General features: G+C 32.4%; 1 protein-coding gene across 1 annotated transcript in view; it reads left to right on the plus strand.

Annotated features, from left to right (window-relative positions):
• The window catches only part of eIF4H1 (eukaryotic translation initiation factor 4H1), a 59,582-nt gene that overhangs the window by 27,610 nt on the left and 14,754 nt on the right, over positions 1 to 17,218 (plus strand). The window contains exons 3-5 of the mRNA XM_076480775.1: positions 3,086 to 3,134; positions 3,584 to 3,648; positions 14,318 to 14,417. Coding sequence (XP_076336890.1) covers positions 3,086 to 3,134; positions 3,584 to 3,648; positions 14,318 to 14,417 — 214 coding nt within the window. The remainder of the gene's footprint in view (positions 1 to 3,085; positions 3,135 to 3,583; positions 3,649 to 14,317; positions 14,418 to 17,218) is intronic.

Below are 17,218 nucleotides of genomic sequence, written 5' to 3' on the forward strand. Positions count from 1 at the left end.
TATGTCTTTTAACACTTTTCTTATTTTACCTTTTGATAATGGCTGTTATGACAACATAACCCAGAACCAGGACTAGAAAGGCCAAGTTCAGGTGACTGATGGTGGTTCTTGTACTTACTTGTTAGTCTTCCTGGTGGGTTATGATCATTACCATTTTGCTAGAGAAAGTCCTTTACAACTTCTCTTACTCTGCTTTCTCTCTTCGTATTGTAGACTAGGTGTCAACATTGGTTTTATACTTTTTCTGTTTTTCAATGATGTTTTGTTTTACCTTTATTCCCTTTTTTACCTTTTTATTGGACGTTTGGCACAGATAGCTTAGCTGCGTTGTGCCATAAAACACTAAATCAATCAATCAACTTTTCCACTAGAACCCAGTCAAGATTCACTTTGCAGTAGCCAATTTTATATTCTTGGATGATGTAACATGAGTGCACATGTGCCGTGTCATTGCAACTTCTGTAATGTTAGTCACTCATGACTGAAAGGTTAATAAAATAAAAGTAATAAAGGCATATGATTTACAATATTATGAGAGTTTGAGGTATTTAGACTAAATATTTGTGCTTTTGTGTTATAATTTGTTGTCATTTTAAGAGGACAGAAGCATAATTTTTGTCTATTTCCTTATTTTCTTCTGGTGGTCACAAAGTTGGTCAAATCGAATAAATCTGAACAGAGGAACAATACTGAAAATTACAGTATAAAGTTTTTCTAAAAGGACATTTGATAATTGTTTACAGCCTATACAGATTATATTTCTGAAATATGAAAGTTTTCTGGTTCATAAAAGTATTTTTTATCTTAAAATCAAAATTACTCTGCATTTTGGGTAATTAGCATTCCAAAAAGAAAACAAAAATACATTATAAAAACATTACTTTAAAAAATCTTATCTTTTGCATATGGATGTCTTGTAATGCTTACTGTATTAAAAGTTATAGCATGAAAACTATAACAAGCATGAAATGGTTATGAGTTTGGTCTGTGGGATGTAGCCTGTGGTGAAAGAATTAAATAACTAAAATGTTAAATACTTGAATTCTACAATTCTCATGGTAATGTACTTTTATGGCTATGAATGTTAAAAAAATAAAATAAAAAACAGTTCACTGGTATGAGCAGAAATATAAGGTTTCTGTCCATATTCAGTGTCACTATCAGCATAGTTGGGAGATGCTTAACTGAAACTGTTTGTTTAATTAGCAAGTTAAGTATACTTTATTAAAGAAATAATTTATTATTGTTTCTCCATTATTTTTATATTAATCTTTATCCTTTTATATAACAAAGTGAGAGTGTTTTTCTGAGATTTGGAGTAAATATTGAAATACTGTGTAACATGCAAACTTTCATTTAATAATTGTAAACATTTTTGAGTACATAGAGGATTATGCAGAGATAACCAGTTTGCTTCATACATATTAATATTGCATCATGAATTTGGAAGGTGAAGTTGTAGTCTGCTAAGTCATTGTTAGGCAGTATTATTGATGGTAGAATTTTTTAACATCTGTGACATACATTAACATAAACTTCAACCATTCTGGCAAGTATAAAAGTACATAACAAAAGCAAATATTTTGTGTAAATAGCAGGCTTAATTTAGACCAATCTTTTTACAAAATTTAGAGTTGCTATAACCACCTTACTATTCATTAAGCAGAAATAATAACCAGTTGAGGTGTTGGGCAAAAACAACAGGAGAATAACTAATTGATTGAACTTGCACAGTGCTTAGTATAAATTTTATTATATGATAAATTTTTATTTTAGTTTGGTATTATAGTTTATGGCAATTTCATTATTAGTTCATCATCACAAAAACAGATTGGCTTCCTAACATTTACTATTGCAATTTTGGAAATGTTGTATGTGAAAGTTTAGATAAGTTTATGCCAGTGCAAATATTTATAGGTATGACATTTAATATTGGTTACATTCTCACTTTTGAGAGCTGAATTTCATATCCTGAATGTTAGAGAATTATACAAGACAGTGGTACTCATGTAAAGGACACTAAAAATTAAGTATCATTGAATTGCAGTAGTGAACAAATTTAATTTTTAATTGATGTTTGATTTTATAGTAATTGAAATACTTCATCCATAATATTCTCTATGGTTTTAGATAATTTGTAGACCCAGTGATTTTTATTTCAGACTCCACCTGCATGACATTGTATCACTGTTGATAGCAAATTTAAAATACACAATTTAAGTTGACCATAATGGAAGAAATATTAAGACTAGGAAGGTAAGGTATGGGAATAATTTCCATATCTTTAAATGCATGATTTTTCATTTTATAGTAGTTAGGTTTATGTTTCACATTCTTTTTTCCTTTTTTTATACTTGAACTGTCCAGGGTATCTGAATTAGAGAAATGCTTGCAGTTAATTTGTTTTTTTTTTATTTTAGTGTCATTTGAAAAGTTGAAAATGTGACTGCTTAAAGAGTTTTTAATCACTCATGTAAATAATGTGTAGCCTCACTACTCCTTTTTTGTAGCCACATAAAATGTCAATTTTTCATCATTGTGTTCTACATTCAATCATCCAGCTAATCTGTTATGTAATTTTTTAATTTTTCTGTCTTAACAAAGACTTTGTGATATTCTGTATATACATAAGAAACAACAACAAAAAAACAGCTACTGCCAGGTTTTGAAGTTTTACTTGACTGTATGTTTGAATTTTATGTCCATTTCTTCAGTCTTTCAATTTAAAATAAATTTTGCATTCTTTAAAATAAAATTACTATTTAATAGTTACCTTCACCTTTGAAATTTACTTAACTTCAATGTGTTTATATCTTCACAGAGTTGTGTGTTGTCTCATTTCAGTTGTTTATGATTTAATAAAGTATATTTTTTTAAAAAATGGAAGAAATAAACATTGCTTCTAAGTGCATATTTTTTCACTTAGATAAGAAATGCATGTATAATCACAAGAGGCTGTTTTTATTACCTCAGTTGACATTAATCTTATCTAGTGGTTTGCTCATCAAAGTCAACTCAGATTAATACATAGATTGTTTTGAAGAATAATGCATATTGTAGTATATTTTTCTCTTTCATTGTGTAGGTGCGTAGTATTAGACTTGTCAGAGACAGAGAAACAGACAGATTCAAAGGTGAAAAGATTTGGAATACATTTCATTATATGGAGAAATTCTGCATACACTTATTAGCTATTGAAATTTTTACTGAGTTACTACTTTCTAACTTCTTTAACATTATATTTTGGTACAGTAATAATAATTATTGTTCAAATTGCCATCTAGTTGTTTTTATTACAAATTTGTTGAATAAGTAGTTGCTATAATGTCTGGTATGATCACTTGTAAATAATTTGGCTTTACAGTAAAGAAACTGACTAAATGCAAATGCCTTAAAACCAAAATTATCGACTGTATTGATCAAATGGATGTACATATACTATAGATTTATTTTATATTTGTTACCACTATAAATGATGACCCAATAAAACTAAATGAAATTCAGTTTTTCAAATTTCTAACTGTTTAGATGTTATTGCACAGTTGAGAGAATTATATCTAATGTTCATTTGTTTATTTCTTAGGTTATTGTTATGTTGAATTTGATGATCTTGAATCTTTGAAGTCAGCTTTAGAATTAAATGGAGCAGTAAGTATGTTTTCACAATTGGTAATTCTGATTGTTTTCTAAATTTATCAAATTAGGGACCAACAGATTATAGGCTTATCTTTTGCTAGTAGTTAATTTATGACTTGCAAACTCTTAATTAAAGTGAAATGTATTGTTTAGGCAAATCAGTAGATAGCAAGCTATTAACATTAAACTGCTTAGCTCAATAACATTACTTTATAGATAACTATAACTACAGTGTCATGGTATAACCTCATGACTAGGAGAATGCTTTATTGTTCTTTCATTAAAGCATTTTCAAGCTTATTTGGTGTATGTGTTGTGGCTGAATTAGACATAAAAACTAATCTTGAAGCCAGTTCTAACGATATTCTATATGATTAAGAATTTGTGAAAATGGTAACCATTTCATTCGCCAAATAGTTTTGTGTTTTACATTAATGATAAATGCTTGGTAGATGTGAGCATTATTGTTCATCAATAAAATTCAAGTTCAGTGATACCAGCTTTTGATGGTTATATTTCAGTTCTGCGATACACACCATTTAAATCAGTATTTCTTGTGATGCACATATTCAGGGCCTAAGTTCAAATGTAATATATGAAAGGCTGAAATTATTGGTCATAATATTCATGTGATGTATTCAGGTTTCTAATACAGTAAATTCTGTAATATTATTTTTAACTACAAAGAAGATTAATTTATTCTTTTATCTTGGTCTGGCTTTATGTACAAGCCATGATCTTTTACTATGAAATTTATTATGAATGTGTGTCAATAAATTTTGAATGAAAAGTTAGTTTATAATTCAAATTCTAAACAAACTAAAAGATTCTTAGATTTCATTTTTTTTTAATGTCATGAGATTCACCTGAGCTCCAATTTCTGCCTTTCAGAATTTTGTAACATCAAAAATGGAATGATGTAGCCAACAAGTTAGAGGCACAAATTTCATAATTACAGATAGGAACCTAAACTGTGATCTTTGTGATTTGCTGAGACAAATTTGTCAAACCCACCAGAAAAGTCTTTCTCTCTTCTTTCTGGCTTTTAAGATTTCACATCCTGTATTTCGGAAATTTCCATTTGTCATTCCATGTCAACTCACCTGGAGAAAATAATTTTTCCCAGTTCATATCGTAGATTTTCTTGAAAAAAATTGTAGCAAAACCTTCATTTTGTTTTATTCAGCCATGCAAAATCCTAAAGCTCTACTGCATAACTGAATAAATCAAAATGAAGTTCTTGCTTAATTTTTAAAGGAAATCCAAGACATGAACTGCAAAGCCCTAGCTGAGTTTATTTATTGCTGATAGAGAAAACCTAGGTTTTAATGTTTAAGCTAATGTATCATATTACAGTAAAACTTGTCTAAAGTGGAATTGCACGGTACTGAGTAAAAGTTCTGGCTAAAGCAGATTTTCTGAATTAGACATAGTGAACATGCATTTCCTTAATGATATATAATTTTCGAGCAGGACATTGTACTTGCTTGACTCAAGGTAAGACGTTTGTGAATGAAGTTATTATTATGTTTATGCTATATTTATTAGAACAAGAACAAAAATAGACATTCAAAATATACACAGGTACACAAAATCTTAACTTTATTTGAAGAAAGTGTTCAGTTTCAACTTTTTTTTTTTAACGAGCTTTCTCATGCACTTAAAAGAAAATGCCAATTTTATGGCTTTTTAATGAAGTTCGTTTTCCCCCTTCATTTTTGCATACAATTTAATAGGATAAGTATAACAACACTTGTAATGAAGTAGGAATTTTTATTTCCTCACTTTTTTTTCCAATTTGTTTATCTTATGAACCTCTTGCACTGCAATTATATTATAGATTTTAAATCAGTTTCATCAATTTCTGTTAAAACATTCTTGTCAACATTCACAAAACTTTCCATGTTCACAGAATCATCTGCATCAATCTTTTCAATCAGAGTTTGGATTTCACTGGAATCATCATAACAAACAACTTCTCCACAATCTCTGCCATTATCAAGAATAAATCCACAGTTTTGAAAGTACTTTATTATACATTCATCTTTTATGCATTTGATTGAATGACTTAAAAATGCAATTCCATCTAACACATCAATTTTCATGGTCATTTTACATGCTTTTTTACCCATGTGTGCAATAATTTGCTGAAGCATCAATTTTCTGTATTTCCGTTTTATACACTGTATAATTCCATTATCTAGTGGCTGTAGAACCGATGTTGTACAGTTGTACATGGAGGTAGAAAGACTAAATGAACGTTTGAAAGTTAAATTTTGGGTGACAAGTTGCATTATCTAGGAAAAGTAGAGTATTCCTATTTTCTTGTTTCATTTTTTTGTTTAATTTGTTAAAAAATTTCTTGAATATAGCACTTGAAATCAATGCTTTATTATTCACTTTCCATTCCACAGGAAGTTGATTCTTCCTTAAATTTTTGAAATGGTGCAGATTTTCACTTTTACCTGTTACCCATGGTAAATTTTCCCTAAATTTTAAAATTAGGGAAAATAGGGATTTATATTTTTTTGTGAGAATTATTTAAAGAATAGAATTTTGCACTTAAAAGACAAATATATTTCTAGAAATCATGAATCTAATTTAACTGCAAAAATAATGATGACAGAAAAAAGAACAACATATTTAACCAATACTTACTGTAACAAAATGTCAGAGAATTTATTAATATTTATAGAAATTATTAATTAAATGAGAAATTAATATTTAATTAAAAACATTTATTCTGCCATACTCAGGTTCTAATTCTACTTGTTGATAGTTGAGGTAGGTGAAAGATAGTTTTCTGTCTGCATTATGCAGGTTTTGCCATATAGAGGTTCTTCTGTAAGAGAAATCTTAAAATAATGCTGATATTTCCACCTTGTACAGGTTTCCGCTCTATGCAGTTTTCGGCCTCGATAGGTTTTACTGTACACTGTTTTCTGTACTGAAGATCCTCAGTCATGTGTCCATTTCAAACTTTATTCTCTCAGGAAAGCCAGTGAAAAGCTTAGCTGAATTTTTAATGGCTCTTGTCGCATAGGTTAGATAGACAAAAATATTGTTATAAATATGGGACATATTCTACTTTTATGCATGTGATTATCTGTTCTTTGATGCATTATTTCCTTAAATAAAAATTTATTTAGTACAAAACTACCGGTAGTATATAAAGTAGGGTTAAGCATCATGGATACTTAAAGGCATAGAAAAGATAACCCAGGTACATACTTTATTTTAAAAGTAACTCAAATGTAAAAATTGGAAAAATTTTGGATCAGGTGAGGTCAAATAAAAATGAGGATAATGTTTTGTGAGATATACTACAGTAGCTTGGGGATGGTCACTGTATTATGTTATTTGATTCCACACTGTGAGCTGTATGTTTGGAATGCCATATACAACTTACATGGTGTGAATATTAATTCAACATGATTCAAGAGGCAATGAGTTTAAACTTGTTTTAGGATAAAAAATGTTTCATGTTGTCATTTGAAATCCTAGAGAAAAAAGGTTAATTTAGATTTCTTTCTTTTTTGTTGGTGGTTCCAAAGTCTGTCAGTTTGACCAACCTTGTATAGAGTTAGGGAAGAGAAAATAATGGATGAAGTACTTTGTGAGCTTGTCAGTTATTTAAAGGTGATAATGTGGTCATATCTTTTTACATACCACAAATGCTTGTGTGTGAAACTGAAAAGCATTAAGTAATGGAAAATAATCACAACTGCCTCACTGTTGATCAAGCTGCTGAACTTGTTTCTGTGCTCTGTAAAATATGGACTTGGAGGATGGAGGTATAAAGAAAAGGCAGCAGCACTGGTTGAGAGTGAAATATGAAATTTATAGTTTTGTAACTGTGAGAAGTAAGACTCGAACTAGCAAATATTAATAAGAAGAAAGTAGTGAAAATGATATATCAAATCAGTGAAGACAGTGACAGTATAATAGAGCAAGATGAAAGTAGTGACATTATTATAGTGACTGTTAGTGGTTTAAATCAATTTATTTTTATTAAGATTGTTCAGAAAAACTAGAATGTACAATGTGACAACCACAGAGTACTGTGGAACAGTATTTTTAAAAATCCATGGGTTATGACATGAAATTGAGTTCTCAGAATGTGTGAAAGGGTCAGAGATAGACTTTGAAAATAAATAATTATCCATTTACCTACTGTTTAGTGATCCAGTTGTTTTTTAAACACTGAGACTATTTACTGAGTTTAAACTAAAAAAATGTTGAGAAGTACTACTTTAGAAAAAAGGAATAAAGAAAATTTATCATAACTGTGTTTACACCTTAATTTTATGTAAAACACAGTTCCTCAACAAAAAGTTATTGGTTCTGAGTGTGTATTTAATGTTCAAATTATTTCATACTAGTAGAATTGTTTTGGTATTGTTCTGTTAAATATTCAATACAAGTTTCAAATTTTGAATAAAACAGTTGTGGAGAACATACTGAGAAATTAACGTATTTAACCAATTTGTAATAGCTTAAATCCTGGTCTATGACTTTGAGGTTTCATTTGTTAACTCATTTCTTACCCAATCCAATGTCTAAATCTTAAAAGCATGAACCCTGATGGAAATAATCATTTATAACAAAACAACTAAAATTGGAAGAAAATTTTTGTTATGACTGTAAGAGACTACTGACAATAGTTCTTGCCAGTTTAGTGAATTCAACAGATCGTTTTTTTCCATAGTAGGAAAAACTTTATTCATAGTTGATACTCACTAGATAAAGGCTCCTATAATATCTGATAAGCTAGTATTATTGTAATTATAACTATTCTCAACTGTCAAAGAGTTTTTTTCATGGTAAAACTAATTACATTACATTTAGAATATTTCTGTTTATTTGATATATTTGTTGTATTAAAATATTATTCTGATCAAAAGAAAGTGAACTATGTAGATTCAGAACTAATATAATTAAAAGTTAAAGAAGCCAATATTTGCAGGCATTTACAACATATCAATGCCACACAATCTAAACAAGGCACATTTTGTCATCAGAAAAGTTATGAAAAGCACAGAACAAGTTCAAAAGTTTTGTTTATGAATGCTGTCTGTAGAAAGGTATCTTTATACCAAATTCCATGCAAATTTGATCCAAACAAGGCTAAGTAGCTGACCAAAATTCCCTAAAGCTATGGGGTTATTTAACCATTTGATATCTGTACAATGATAAAAAGTGGGTATAACCTATGCTTTGTATGTAAAGAGGTTAAAATACAACTGAGGAAGTGATGAAACTCCCTATAATATGTGTTTTTTTGGGACAAATCCACCATTCTTGTATGTCAAGGTTCTGGGCACATTAAAATTTATATTTTGCCTATTTTCTTCTTGATTTACTCCCCCATTCCACCACTGCAGAACTGCATTGTGTTAATTGTAATGGTCGACATCCTTCTTATTTTACTTCTTGCCCTAAATGGGTGGAAAAGAAAGACGTACAACATCTCAAGACAGTTCATAATATTACTTACCCAGAGGCTTGAAAATTACTATTCCCAATTTCTCCGACTTATGCTGCTGTTATCCATTTCACAACTACAGTAGGAGTCCAGACAGATCTTTCTGTGCCTCTTACAGAATCCTTAACAGCGCATCTTAATCTAGTACCCAACTTCAACTTGTTTAAGCCCAGTTGTTTCCATAGGGTCTTTCTCTTTTAACACCCCAAAAATTAAACAACCCATTCGTTCACATTCTCAATCACTGGAACATATGTCTATGAACTCCGACCTGCCCACTTGATCCAGAACAGGATCACTAGAGAGTGACTGACCCACATCCAGTAAAGAAAAAAGTGCAGTTGAGAGCAGACGGTCTCCATACCATATTCTCCTCCAAAATAAAGAAAAATGGCCATGCTAATCCAATGGAACTGTCAAGGTTTTCAATCAGACGTGAATGACATCAAGGATTTGATTGGCTTCTATCATCCCAAATGTCTTTTTTTTACAGAAAACATTTTTAAAACCTGCTAATACAGTCACAATTCAACAATACTCCTTATACCAAAATGACAGGTCATGTGTAGGACAAGGACATAGGTGAGTAGCACTGCTCATTGATCAACATGTGCCCACCTGGTCCTTGTCATTGAATATGTCATTGGAGGCTGTAGCCATCCTTATCTCCTTGGGTCGTACCATCACTGTTTGCTCTCTGTACTTTACCCCAGGAAAAAGTTATCATCTCTCAGACTTTGATGCTCTCATTGAGCAACTGCCAACCCCCTTTTTAATTTTGGGGGATCTTAATGGGCATAATCCCCTCTGGGATTGTTCTAGTGTTGATTTGATAGGTCATGCTATAGAGCATATGCTCCTGAATCACAACCTGTCTTTATTCAATACTGGCTCTTACACTTATTTTCATGCACCTAGTCAGTCATTTACTGCAATAGATCTTTCTATCTGCTCCCCTTTTCACTTTTTTTTCTTTTCTTTCGAAGTCAACATCAATCCATGGGGTAGTGATCATTTTCCTATCATATTAAGAGAGATTGGTTGTGGTCAGTGCCATCTTACTCATGTGCCTCAGTGGGAGTTGGACCAGGCCAACTGGCCCTCTTTCACTGCTCTCTTGGAAATTGATCCTGCCATCTTATGTAAATCATCAACAGATGATCATGTAGCAGCAATAACTAACTGTATTGTCCAAGCAGCTTCTCAGTGGATCCCCAAAACCTCATCATCTTTCCCATAGCATCCCTGCCCTTGGTTGAACTCTGCTTGTTCTATAACAAGAAAAGCTCAGAAACATGCTTGGGATAAATTTCATAGATATCCCACACTTACAAACTGCATTGGATTTCAGCAAGCCTGTGCACAGGCTTCGCAGAATTAGACGTCAAAGCCAGAAGGAATCTTGGATTAAATATACCTCGAGCATTTTTTAACCACCAGTTCAAAAGTCATATTGGAAAAGATCCAGAAGGTGAGTGAATGGTATACTTCTGCTCCCCCTCTCTATCCTAATATTCAATGGTCATGAAGCTGCTGATGCTCAGAGCATTGCCAACACTTTTGGTGAATGTTTCTCTCATGTATATAGCTCTTCAAACTCATCCCCTTCCTCCTTAGCTATTAAAACATGAGTTGAACATCTGGCTCTTACCTTTTTGACTGATCATCCCTATGACTACAATTGCCCTCTTACACTGGTGGAACTCAAACTTGTGCTTCATTGGTCTGGTAATACAGCAGTTGGACTTGATGATATACATTATGAGATGCTACACCACCTTTCTCCTGGCTATCTTTAACTGGATATGGCAGGAGAATGTCTTTCCTGATGCTTGGCACCAAGCTATTGTACTTCCTATTCTTAAACCTGGGAAGGATCCAAAGATTCCTTTGAATTACTGTCCCATTGCTTTGACGAGTTGTTTCAGTAAGACATTAGAGAGGATGATTAATGCTTGTCTTGTTTGGTTCCTTGAATCAAACAACCTTTTCTCACCCACTCAGTGTGGGTTCAGAAGACAACGCTCCAAGATAGACCACTTAATTTGCCTTGAAACATCAGTCAGAGAAGCCTTTTTTTGTTTCTATATTTTTTGATCTAAAGAAAGTTTATGATACAACATGAAGATATGGCATCTTGCGAGAGCTTCATTCATATGGATTGCATGGCAATTTGCCATTTTTTTTTTAGCATTTTTTAATGAACCACCAATTCCAGGTTTGTGTGGGCTCAACACTTTCTTCTTTTCTTCCCACAGGTACTTGGAGTCCTTCAGGGCTGTGTTCTGAGTGTCACCTTTTTCATTATAAAGATTAATGCCATCAGTGAACAGCTACCCCCCTCCAGTTGCAAATGGTCTTTTCATTGATGACTTTCACATCTCATGTCAATCATCAAACATAAGGTTTATTGAGCAACAGCTACAAACTGTAATCTATCGTATACTTGAGTGGGCCACAGCAAATGGCTTTCAACTTTTGCTCTCTCCAAAACTGTTTGTGTACATTTCTGCTGCCAACAGGGTATTCATCCTGATCCAGAACTTTGTATTCATGATGCTGTATTTTCTGTCATCCCTGAGGCAAAGTTCTTGGGTCTTATATTTGACTGTAAATTAAACTTTATTTCCCATATATCAAGCAATATCGTGTCAAATGTATAAGAGAACTGAACATTCTCGTTGTCCTCTCTTCCACCTCTTGGAGAGCGGATCAAGGCTCCATGCATAAAATTTATTGTGCCCTTATCCTATCCAAACTTGACTATCGGTCTATGGTTTATGGTTCTGCCAGAACCTGAGCACTGAAAATGTTGGATACTATCCACCATCAGGGGCTTCGGATTTGCACTGGGACCTTTCGTACCTCTCCAGTCCAAAGTTTATATGTGGAGTCCCATGAACCCCCTCTGTATATTTGCCATTTGCAACTGTCTCTTATGCATGCTTTTAAACTTTGCTCTTTACCACAGCATCCTACTTGGGGTTGTGTTTTCCATCCTCAGTGGGCCACACTTTTCTATAATAGAAATTCTGCCATTGTTTCTTTTAGTCTTCATATTTGTGTACAATTATAAAGATTGGATATATCTTTGAATAGCATAGCAGTATCAACAGTTTGGCCTCTTCCACAATGGCTAATTACTATCCCCAGCTGTGACCTGTCTTTGAGTCATCTGAGGAAGGCCCGGTACACTTGATTGGAAATATTGCTCTTTATTTGCTGAACATCTTTCAAACAATCCATGTACAGATGGTCAAAATCAAGTGACTCTGTAGGTTCTGCCATGGCTTGTTACAGTTCGGTTGTAACACACGGAATTCTCTCTACAGTTTCTTTGTTCACTGCCAAATTGTATGCCATTTCTCTTGCCCTGAATCATATTGAAACTATGCAATATACGAATTGTACGATCTATACTGATTCACTAAGCTGGCTATTGGCCCTGACATCATTCCATGTTAGTTACCATCCTATTCTTATCAGTATCCAAAACAAACTGGTTCATCTCTCTCTGTCATCTATCTTTATCCATTTTTTTGGATACCAGGTCATGTTGGTTTTTGCGGGAATGAGCTAGCTGAAAGAGCGGCAAAGTCCATCTGCTCTGGCTCTATCACCATCATTCCTGTTTCATACATGGACTATGGTCCAGTTATCAAAACCCAACTATACATCAGTTGGCAGTCAACCTAGAGTGAGCAACAAAATAATAAGCTTTTTCAAATCAAGCCTTCTTTAGCTCTTTGGCCATCTTGTTTCTGTAAAGATGTGAAGGGAGGAAGTTGTTTTGGTTATGCTATGCATTAGTCACAGTTTTTTAACTCACCTACCTCCTTTTATCTGGTACTGATGCACCAATGTATTGTCTGTGTAGCATTCAGGTCACAATCGTACATATTTTATTATCAAGCCGTTGTTACAACCATAAATGAGGAAGCCATTTTGAACATATATTTAAAGTAGATTTGCCCTTGACATTAACCAATGTCATAGGTGAATACTGGCTGCCTCACTCATGTTTTTACATTTTTAAAAGTCATTGGTCTTTTTTTGAAATTAATATTTTTATTGGACTGTATACTGTTTTAGTATGATTTCTTTTACACATTTTAATTTTATTTTGATTTGAACCCAGGACTGGAAAGGCCAACTTCAGGTGACTGACAGCAACTTTGAACTTAATGCTTCAGTCTTCCTGGCAGGTTTTAATTTTACATATTTTTATCTTTATTTCCATATACCATTATAGTGTACTACATCTTGTTTATCACAGATAGCCTAGTAGCTTTGTGCCAGTAAACATGAAATACCTACCTATCTACCTACCTGCTGAGAGAAGTGAAGGTATGGTTGTCAATAGAAAATTATTTGGAAAGAAAGAAGCAGCGACAGAGAAACAGTACATCTTTCTACAGAGATATAATAACAAAACATTAATAAAGACACTTGGATCTCACAAACTGATTAGGAATGTATAATGTTATAAATTAGTACACCAGAAAGTTAATTCTACAATAATTAAACTGAATTGAATAACCACCAAACTATTATTGCTGTAAACAGTTTTAGGCCACAATTCCAAAGATATTTGAGGTTTGGCTGTCAGCTTAGGAAATTTAGGCTAGTTCTGAATTTGTTAACTAAAGCAATAGAGAAAAGTTTTGAAAGTTTAATTATGATTTAAAAATAACTTGCATATAACTATAAAGATTATAGCATATCAGGTTCAGAAAATAAAAATGAATGAGCAATTTTATTGACTCTTAGTGATGTGTATTTTTTTATAGTAATAAATGGTCTTTCAGTGAATTTGTTGTTATTGTCACAGATCCAATTAAAATGTTCAGATATTCAAAGGGCTTTACAGTAAAGAATTGAGTTGTGTTCATTTATGTGTTTGCATTCCAAATCTATTGAAACAGATTGATCTTTATATTAAATATCAATATTGCTGAACCTTTACTTTTTTAAAACCATGGATATCAGAAATTATTACGCTAAGAATATTTGTAATTATGTACAAAAAATTTATTTTTTACTACTGTTAGTGGTAAGTTGTCACAATTTTGGAATTCATTCTTTCAGAAACCCTTGATTTGGAACATTTGGTCAATTCAGGTACTTTTGAAAACTGGTTTTGATTTTTTAATTTACCAAATTTTACCAAGCCTTTTTTTTTTTTTTTTGTTTAAGGATTTCGTAGGTAACGTCATAAGAGTTGATGTTGCAGAAGGTCGACGCAATGACAGAAGTGGTGGTTTTACAAACAGAGGTAGAGGGGGTAGTGGCCCAGGTTAGTTCTATTACTTGAAAGGTTTTCTTGTAAATGATGCAGTGATGAATCTTTACAATTGCAAGCAAGCAGAATATTTCTTACTTGTATGTGGTTTCATTGCTGATAATTGTTTTAATTTAAAATATAAGTACCAGTATAATATTTTACTGCACAAACAGCTTTTTTATTCTAAATATTTTATGAATAAAAATACATTATTTAATATAAGCTTCAATAAATTTTACAGTAGTTGAACTGTTTCTGTAATCCTTATGTTAAATAATCTTTAAAAAGTTAAGTTTCTTGAAAAAATTACGGTTGCTGATGACTGTTTAGTGAAATACTAATTAAAATGAATTCAGGCTGTTAAAGATTGAGATGATTTGCTTAGGAGACCAATTTCTTTCACTTTTCATAATACATTATAATGTATTTCAGTACATTTTCTTTTTATGGTATAAGGAAACAGGGTCATGTGCATTTTTTATATAATATCTACATCGCATAATTTATACATTACAAATATTACTGACGACTGATCTTGTTTGATGTTTTTGTGATCTTTACTGACAAAGAATTAAATTCATTGTTGTTATTATTCCATATTAATAAAGCTACTGAGTAAATGACCTGTGTGTATGTTAGTTTGTTATTTACTATTAACTTACCATTTCCTAATGTCAGTAGTATGTTTTAAATTTTATTCTGTTTGGTAAATGACATGAAAATTTCAATGATATATCAATTATGTACTATTATCCAGTCAAACTAAGTGTCTAGCAAAACAATCAAATAGTCTGATACCAACATACTAACTATATTTAATATGATGAACAAATGTGCCTCACCAGCAGACAACTACTTTAGTGCAAGGATTCAAAATAGTTATCACACGTGGAAAATTTGTACGTTAGAAAAAAAACAACACTTTTGAACATAAGGGAAAAACCTAATAGGCTTTAAATTTAAATTTGGAAGGAACTAGCAAATTATTCCATGTTACATTTTTTCTCCTTACTGATACATTTGTGTCTGCTACTAGCAACAACACCAACCTTCTTTAAAATTACTTGTATCTTTGTCATATTTTAAATATTTACAAGTAACCTATTTACGAGGTCTGTTTAAAAAATACGCGGACTGTTTGAATTGCGCGGCTCCAGTTGGTTCCAGGGGAATCTGCTTGGTGTCGCTAGGTTCGCACAGATCAGCTGATTACGACACCATTTCCCGATTGAAGATATCTTCATTTGTGTATTAGCTACGCGATTTTAAGTGAAGTGCAATTTTTTCGTTTGGCAGATTTCAGAATGAATGACCTGAAGAACAACGACTTGCTGTGAAATTTTGTGTTAAACTTGGAAAATCTGCGACTGAAACTTTTGCTATGCTTAACACGTGCACGGTGATGTTGCTATGAAGCGTCGGCATGTTTCAAGTGGCATGAATGTTTTAAGGATGGTCGACAGTCCATTGAAGATGATGGCGTTCTGGGCGTCCTTCCCGTCAACTGGCGACCTACACGTCGACAAAATCAACACCCTGGTGCGGGCAAATCGACGTCTGACTGTCAGGGAGCTTGCTGAAGAGTGTGGGATATCAGTTGGATCTTGTTACGAGATTTTGACCGAAAAATTGAAGATGCACCTTGTTGCTGCGAAATTTGTGCCTCAGACTCAATCACTCAATCACTGTTCCCCACCCCCTACTCACCTGACCTTGCTCCTTGCGATGTTTTCTTGTTCCCCAAACTCAAAGACCCTTGAAAGGAAGAAGATTTGAGACGATTCCCGAGATTAAGGCAAATGCGACGAAGGAGCTGGAGGACAATACAAAAGAAGCGTACCAGGACTGTTTTAACAAGTGGAAACACTGTTGGGATAAGTGTGTGCATTGGGGAGGAAAGTACTTTGAAGGGGTCCCAAACCTGTAACTTCTAAATAAAGTACATTTTGTTTTATGATGTCAGTCCACGTATTTTTTGAACAGCCCTCGTATATCTAAAATTTTCTTGTTTTTTTCTTATGTTTTTAGGTATTGAAACTGAACTATTTAATGATGAGTTTATTCTTTTTTAAAGAAGTTAACCTATTTAGCAAGGGTAGGTCAAAGAGCACTTTAAAACCTTTTGCATGTTTACATTCAAAATCTAAGTAAAATTACTTTATCAATTTATATCACTAATCTTGTAGCTTATAATTCAAATTTAAATATTCCAGGTTACAGTTTTCACTAGGTTATGTCACATGATGCTTGATTGTTCACTTCGATTTCCCAAGTTTATATTTTTAGTCCTTCTTGTGATGTTTTGATTTTGTCATAAATTACATATTTATAAGTATTGGTGCTTTTCACACTCATTTTAGTTTGTTGTTAATTACATTGTGTTAAAATCAGTTTATCAATGATGAATTTATTTTTTTTACTTTTATATGTTATTTCATCTTTGTCAAGCTGCGTAAATATACTGTTCCCTAATGGCCAAGTCCCTTTGTATTATATTATTTGTTTTTATTATACCTTAGTGTAGACAAGTAGAAAATAAGAAGTTCAGTAGACAATTATACTGATCTGTAATATAACAAATTACAAATTTCTTTCATTTAGCACTAGTGTACTAGTATTTTGTAAAATGCAACAGTACTTTGATTGCAGTACATTACATATGCATGTATAGTATTAGTTTCAAATAAATATTTGGATGGTTTTCTTAAAACAGAACAGTAAATAGAAAATATTTGGAAAACTATCTCTGTTATTTACAATGCCGTGAAGTCCTTGTTTGCATTTGTGAGTGGTACTTGCTAATCTTCATTGTA

This window comes from Tachypleus tridentatus, chromosome 13 (genome assembly GCF_004210375.1).
Source record: "Tachypleus tridentatus isolate NWPU-2018 chromosome 13, ASM421037v1, whole genome shotgun sequence".
NCBI classification, from domain to species: Eukaryota; Metazoa; Arthropoda; class Merostomata; order Xiphosura; family Limulidae; genus Tachypleus; species Tachypleus tridentatus.